The following is a 7,840-nucleotide window of genomic DNA, read 5'->3' on the forward strand; positions in this document are numbered from 1 at the left end:
CCAGTCCCATTCTCAAGCTGCTCTTTGTTCTCCGGTTTATCCAATACCCCATATCCCTCTCCTCGCCCTCCCACCTCCCCCCCTCCATTTTACCACAGGTCTTAAAAATTAAGCTGTGCATGAAACCAAACACCACGCTTGAACACTGCCCAGCAAATGCTCTTCATGGTCACAGAAGAATACTAATCAACCATAAAAAAACGGATAAGAGCAGCATGTCCTTATATGGGCAGAGGCTAGACAAGCATCTGACACAAACATCATTTTTAAAGAAAAAATAATATTTATTTGCAATATAAACAAAGTCCCAATATTGGATCAGTATATATAGGGTCACTAATTTTCCTTCATAACTCAGAAAGCAGAACCATTCCTCACTAACAAGCTCTCATTTGTACTAACCAGAAGATGCATCTTTTTTTTTCCTTTAAAGAAGAAAGACCACTAACAGCACAGGAAGCCTTTACAAACCAGCTTAGCTGTAATGCAATACAGATGCACTGTCAAAAAATCCCTGAAAAAATAAATTCCTCCATGAGGTAAGATGCAATTAGGATATTCTCAATTTTCTCACTCACAACCGTACTTACGCCCATTCTCCCTTCCAATGACCCACGATCCCAACATTGTTGCAAACAAAACCCAACGAACAAACAAACAAAAAACAACCAGAAAACAAGAAAGAGAAGCTCATTCCAACATTCTGGTAACATCTTTAACAAAAAGAACGGTTTCAGGATGTGACAGCGTCAAACATTCCTCCAGATGGAGATTTTTTTTTAATTATTTTTTTCTTTTCTTGAAAAAAGTACTCTTGAAAAAAGTACAAAAACAAAAAGGTTATTTATAAAAAAACCGTGGTTTTTTTTTTTTTTTTTTCAGTTACATGAGAGTTAAAAAAGGCTGTCAGTGCCTTGGGACTACATTGCAGCCAATAAAGAAATCTCCAAATCCGTTCTGCCCTCCTCCCAGAAATTATTACCACTTCCTCCCCCTCCCGGCTCGGTATAAGGTGTTTGCCAAACACTAGCCAGAAATATAAACAAGTCTTCTCAGAATAGAAGGCACGGCATAAAGTTATTCAAAAGAGGAAGAAAAAAAAAAATCAGAACCTCTGTTGAAAGCTCCAATCATCTCAGAATTTGCCAGTTAATATATATATTCATATATATAAAAAAATTCTCTGTTACAACGCTCTTGTCATCATTTCCACATCTCTTCACTCCCCTCACACACTCTGTGCGTGACGATTCAGTCCCGTCCCGCTACGCAATCCTTGCTCTGCTCCAGGCGCTCGCCGTGTTCCCCCCTCCACCCCGCACACGTGGGAAAGAATCGAGTGTGCACGAGAAACGCCAACATCACAACTACCTTCTGTACTCAGGAAGCTGGAATGGTTTCGGGCCAGCTGGATGACGTTAAGTCAGTCAACAGGCAGCAGAGAACGAAGCTGGGCTCAGACATGCTTCTACCAGCTCTGGAGGCTACAAGAGTTTTACCTCTGGCGATAGCAAACAGTGTTTTTGGCAGGGGTGTCATTAAAAAAAAGCTTGCGGCTTAGTCACCTTGGCTGAATCAGTGCAGAGTTTGTGATTGTGAGTGCAGGAGTGGTGAAGGGGTTGCGTTTAAGCCCAACTGGCCTTCACACATAACAAAGCTTCCTACCAGATGCTAACAACAACAGCAGCAGCATGTATCTCTCTCTGGAGTACCCAGTAATATGCCAGGACATACCAAGGCTTCACAAAGTGTGCAAAATGCATTTGGTCAATATAAACATTTGATTAAAAAAAAATAAATGATCAAACAAGAAACAGAATAAAATACTGGTTTTGCAACCTCGTCTGTACAAACAGTCAGGAACTTACATATTTAAAAAGAGTTTGAACCCAAAGCTCGAGTGAGATCTACCTTTTCTTTTTTTAAAATCAAAAAAGTAAACTTGGGTTTTAAAACAGTCTTGGCCCAACACCTTTTGTTCAAGGTTTCCAAGTGCATAAATCTCCTCACTTTCCACAACAAGCTAACCCCCGGTAGCTCTTCACACGTGTGCGTGTTCTGACAGTCCCAATGCACCCAGGAAAATGGTTATTGCCGGTAACAGCTGCGTTCAAAACGCTGTAACATTGCCCGTATTAAATAACCCCCTGTAAAAAGACTACCTCTTCAAACCACTTTGATCAGGATACTAATGAACGGCATTAGCCTTCTTAAAGCAGCGATCAGGCACCTCTGCCCAGAGAAGCTAGTCGTTTCAGAGCTGCCTGACAAGACAGATATTTTTGTAAGAGTTGAAATGCTCAAGAGAAGCAATTCGATGCTCAAGTTCCCAACCAGGCGGCATCCCCTTCATGTGGACTCCAGAGTGTTCAGCTGAAACAGGTTGTGGTTGGTGGGGGTGGTGAAGTAGAGCTGTTCACTGGGCGAGCGGTTGTCGCAAGGGCTGTTGAGTCCCAGAGTCCTCTCAAAGTCCAGGAGCTGGCCCATGAAGTTAAAGTTTGGGGAAATGTTGGATTTTTTCCTTTTCACAAAGTCATAGGCATCGTTCAGGGACAAGTTGAGTTTTTGCATCAAGTAGGCAACAGTGACTGTTACGGACCGGCTGATGCCAGCGAGGCAGTGAACAAGGATCCCACACTTCTTGGAACGGGCCTCATCTGAAACAAGACAAGGGGAAGGGAGAGTCTATTAAATATTCTGCACCAAAAATGCATGGCTTTGGAGCAGGGCCAGGTGGCAGCTGCAAGCTACTAGGACCAGGATGACTGCCAGAACTGGATCCCCTGCTCCTAGTCACACTATCTCGTGTCCCTTTGACACCCACATCTCTCCCCAAAGGGCTCCTGAGATATTCCCACCACACGGCAAAGCTGCGCATCCCCATTCTGCACAGCAAGGCTAAGCATCTCACGTGCTTGAGAAGTATTAATCAAGTCTGGCAACACATCCCTTGCCTAGGGAGCATCAGTACACTCAAACAGGGAAATGGAGTAACCCACAAAAGGCAGGTGGAGCTGGAGACAACAGCTCCAGGGAGATGCTGGTGGTCAAGCATAGCACACCCACCTCAACACCAACTAACTGGGGAAGGCTGCGCGCTTGATGCGAGGCTACAGCCCAGCACCATGCAAGCTATTCTCTTCCGCTATTCTTGTCCTCCTTCCACTAGAAAGTTATCTGAATGTAGTCGAAGCCAATTTAAGCCAAGTCTGAAGTACAGGAACTTCCCTTATTGTGAAATAGTTCTTTAGGATCGACAGAAACGCACTTCACTACAAACAAACGCTTGTGTTGGAGGAGACTCTCAGGATGAATGGTAGCGGGAAGCAGGAATGCAGGCTGGACCAAAAAATGGCGAGAGAACAGCGACGAAATTTCCCCTCCCTTGCCACCGATTGAAAAGCACACACACACTCATTGTCTCTCGCACAGCCGGAACAGCATGATCCCTTTATGAATTGACATCTTAGTGCTGAAAGAGGGACACGCTGCTGAGAGCACTGAATGCACGCAAGTACCCAGCGCTGCTTACTTCTGGGCAGCCCTATTTGAAGTCAGTCATTTGACTGAGAGCTTGGTGGGGAGGGAGAAGGTGGCAGGAGAAAGAGGATCCTTGGGCAAAGCCAGAGGTAAGGGACACTGTCACCCTGAGTGCAGAGAAGGCCAAAGAAGATGCAGGCAAAACAAAATCCAGACCCAAGGCACAACAGCTTCCAAAACTAGGCAAGAATTTCCAGTACAGTGGGCAATCGTCCCCCAGCGTACTCAGCCCTCCCCCCAGTCTCTCCCTGTTCAACATTTTTGCCTTTCATCTGACCTGCGCCGCATTTCTTGGTGTTTGGCTTTAGAGTGAGGTAATCCTCCATTTCCTGTCATTAACTGGAAAGCACAAGTGCAGTGTTCACAGAGACATCGTCTGACTGGAGCAGATGGATCCCAAATGCCACATGCCAGCAGGGACCCCGTACCTCACCCCTGACGTTTAATACCACACTCCGTGCGGGAACTGCAGATGGGACATCAGACGGGTCCCTGCTGCCACACTGAAGCAGCCGCTCCTGACCACAATCATGTTACTAGAGGACAGAAACTGAGGGCAAAGGAGAGCGCATGGTAACCGGGGTTTCCGATGGCTGAAAAGCAGCCGAGGACCTACCACCGCTCTGCCCCCGTTTCAGGCCTTACAGCACAGCAAGCGAGCGCATGCAGCGGGGTCCGAAACGGAGGGGTAACAAAGCAGCACTGAAGTGGGCTGCACAGATTTCAGTCCGAAGGTAAAGGTCCCCCTCGCCTTTACCTACACCAATGTTTTCAACCAGATATGAAGCCATAGGGCTTTTAATAGTTAATGGTGGTAATGACTACCTGGGCCATTCACCCCCCATCAGAACTGATTAGGCTAACGACCATCACCAGCAGACAGCACAGGTCATGCTGGAAGTGTACATCCCTATTCAATCCAACAGACACTTCTCACAGAATAAGAAGCAATTTTCAAAGTCAACACTAGCCTGGGAGAAGAGATCTGCCCCCCTGCACCCCTCCCCACGACCAGCCAAAGCTGTCTCAGGGGCTGTCTGCACAGCTTTTCCAGCTGAGCTCTGCAGCGTAATTATAATCACTAACTCATTGTGTTGACACTTACCTTAGAAGTATCCATACAAGGAGTTAGTTATGCTAGGGTGACTTACATCGGCATCACAACTAGACCAGCAAATCCCCTCGGGAAAAGAAAACATCCCCCCCCCAGACTTTAATCACACTTGAGGCTAAGGAATTGCTGGCACCAGTCACATTAATGCAACTCCCATCAACACTCACTCCTCCGAGCAAAGCAGGCAAAGGAGCTCCCCACCGCCTCGGTTCAGTCATTTCACACAAGTGCAAATCCCCATACAAGGGCAAGAGACAGCAGGGCCGAGTCCAGCGGGGCCGGTCCTACCACTTGCAGGTAACCCAGCTGAGGTGCTGTAAGAGGGCTGAATTTTGGAAGGGGAGGCCTCCCTGAACCCAGCCAGGGTGACAGGCATCAGAAGCGTCACCTCGGCAGCGTGACGCTCAGCTGCTAAGCTAGTGCCGATGCTGTGCCCTGGAGAGGCAAGGCCAGAGATGAGCAACAGCCCTGGGAAGCAGCTTGCCACATTCCCAAGCAGTGAGTATGAAAAGAGATGTTCTGCCAACTACCTACCAATGAAAGCAATGGCCTCGGGAAAGAACTGCGAGAGGTTCTGGCTCCAGTGATCTGAGATGGGGATCTGCTTGTACTTGAACTCTCCGTCATGCTCAAACATGTTTGGCAGGTTGGGAGTCACATTTAGGATGTATTTAATGCCGTATTTGCCCAGGACGTCCAAGTTGGTCGAATCTTTGGCACAGCCCAGGTACAGGTAAGGTAGGATCTGGACCGGAAAGGCAGGCTGATTGTTAGGGATGGGGCTCCCGTCTGACTCCGTGGCACTGCTGGGTTCCCTGTCAGATTCACCATCCGAGCAGTCGGAGCTTATCCGCAGCCCTCCTAGGCCAAGGACGGATGCCGGGGGAGAGTTGCTGGGCGAGGAGCTGTCAAGGTTCGTCTCGCAGTGCTCCGAATATTCAGTCTGAAACTTGTTAAAGCCACCTGGGAGGGGGAAAGGAGAGAGGGAAGGGGAGAGGCAGAGAGAAAAAGATGTTTTATTCTTCTGAATGGGAAATCCTTCTACCTGAACACATGTACATGTTACTTAGCAAGTCTTTGCCAGCAAAAAGTTGGTATACCTTCGACTTCACCCCAAGAAAAGCATCTCCCTGCTCCCTCATCTTCCCTGGGCAGATTGTTACTGAGCAAACAGGTCCCAGAAAACCAAAGAGTGTTTCTTACGAAGGTCGATATTGCTTGTGATAAACAGGGGCCAAATCTCAATCACAAAAGAAACAAACATCCAAAAATAAAATCAACGGCAACAGATGATCTCGCCTCGTTTAGCTTCTCAGAAATATGGGTCTGGGGCAGTTTAGGCAAGAGCTATTATGCCATCTAGACAGAAGAGCACAAAAGTATGTGTGTCTGAAAAGATAAAGCAAGAACCACCACCACATACCCAGCCCAGGCACTAAAACCCAATAAAATAATTCACCTTCAAGAAGGAAAAAAGGCCATAAGTTTTGCCAAAGAGCGATCCTCACACCTATTTTATCACTACAAACACGTTTTGCAACAGAGCAGTGTCACAGGTTTGTTCTTCACCCAAACCGCAGCAGGCTTGAGGAGGGATGGGACCCTTCATGTCTGTTCTTAAGTCTTTCTCTCCGGCTCCTCAGCTCAACGGCTTGAGAAGGAAGGCAGAGGCAGGAAAGCAAAAACCCCACCAATCTATCTCCTTTCCAGGCAATATTAAACCGGAGCTCAGCCATTGGTATCTGACACTGACAAATGGTTTAATTAGACGGGCCTCCTGGAAACTTTGTTAGTGGGTTCGGCGGGGGGGGGGGGGGGGGGGGGCGCGAGAACCTTTGTGTGGGTTCGGCGGTTGTGGGGGGGTCACTGAGCAGGACAGACAGCTCCTGCCACATCCATTCATGAAAAAAAAGGCCACCCCCCCCCGGGGGCCGCCGGACGGCGCGGGGGAGCCATTTTGGAATGAATAGGCTCGTCCTCCTCCTCCCGGCGCCGCCAGACAGCGCCGAGGAGCCATTTTGGAATTTTAATTGGAAACATTTCCCACCGAGGCTCCCGGAAAAAGGCACAGAAAGGGCTCAACTCCTCTCCTGCCCATCGGGGAGAGCTTAGGAGTAACTCCAGAGCCGCTCCTTCCTGCTAGGAACGAGGACGACAGGGAGAGAAACGGAAAGACAAAGCGAAGGAGCAACTGAGCCCATTGGGAAACCCCAAACCAGGATGGGATGGGGGATTCCCCCACCAGCACAGGCGGGGAGTGGAGGGACAGGAGGGAAAAGCGGGATCAACCCCTGTGCTTGGGGCCTGGCTGCCCCCTCACCACGTCACCTTTGAAGGAAGCTTGTGCGGGCAGCGCAGCCCCAGAGGCTGGGCCCCAAATACCCGCCTGTCCCCCTGCCACCCCAACCCCGCACCAGGGGCTCCCTCGGCTACCCAAAAAGGGTCTAGCAAGAAGCAGCAGTGTATTTTAAAGGGCTGCGAGTGGCAACTTTCTTCACCGCTCTCCCCCCAACTCCTCCGCTCTCCTGTTATTTCTGCCTCAAACCCGCCACCCAGCGACCGGACTGGGCGGATGGGAAGGGTCCCAGCAGCCCAGCTGTGGGCTCTGCTCAGCCCGCTGCGGAGGCCTGCTGGGATCTTTCAAAATGGCCAAAAAACACCCCGCAAAAACCCAAAACCCCAAACCACCCCAGCCCTCACGAAAGGGCATGTGCGGGGTGCGGGGCTCGGCTCCCTCGCAGCAGGGCTCCCCGCTCCTCCATCGCCCTGCCCCGGGGGAGCAGCCGGGCTGCCCCCTCCCAGCCCCGCCGGCATTTCCAGGGAAAGGGGGAGAAAAGCCCAAGCGCTCGCTTCTCGGAGATGGGGGAGGGGAAGAAAAAAAGGGGGGCGGGCTCTCCTGCCTCCCCCCAAAACCTGGCCATCCCTTACGGAGGGGCGGGAGGGGGGCCTGGAGCCCGGGCGGGGAGCCCCCGAAAGGTCCCCTCCGGGGAGCGGAGGCGAGGGGCGCCCCGGGGGACGGCAGCAGCGCCCAGCCGGGGTCGGCTTGGGACAGGGCAGCGCTGGAGGGGACGCCCCGGCGGCGGGGGTGGGGGGGCTCCCTCCCGCCGGGCAGGAAGAAGCGGGGGGCCCCCGGCCGCTTCCAGCCTGCGACCATTTTGTGCATTAAAGCGGGATGCAGAGAAGAGA

The 7,840-nt window shown here is 50.5% G+C and overlaps 1 protein-coding gene across 1 annotated transcript; it reads right to left on the reverse strand.

The window, feature by feature from the left end:
- Positions 1-260: 260 nt before the first annotated feature.
- On the reverse strand, positions 261-5,624 carry DUSP7 (dual specificity phosphatase 7; the record flags this gene model as incomplete). Its single annotated transcript, XM_009274688.1, has 2 exons — positions 261-2,657; positions 5,189-5,624. Coding segments are annotated over 2 exons (744 nt in total), but the record flags the coding sequence as incomplete, so codon positions are not given.
- Positions 5,625-7,840: the final 2,216 nt, after the last annotated feature.

Source organism: Aptenodytes forsteri, unplaced genomic scaffold (genome assembly GCF_000699145.1).
Source record: "Aptenodytes forsteri isolate BGI_AS27 unplaced genomic scaffold, ASM69914v1 Scaffold528, whole genome shotgun sequence".
Lineage (NCBI taxonomy): Eukaryota > Metazoa > Chordata > Aves > Sphenisciformes > Spheniscidae > Aptenodytes > Aptenodytes forsteri.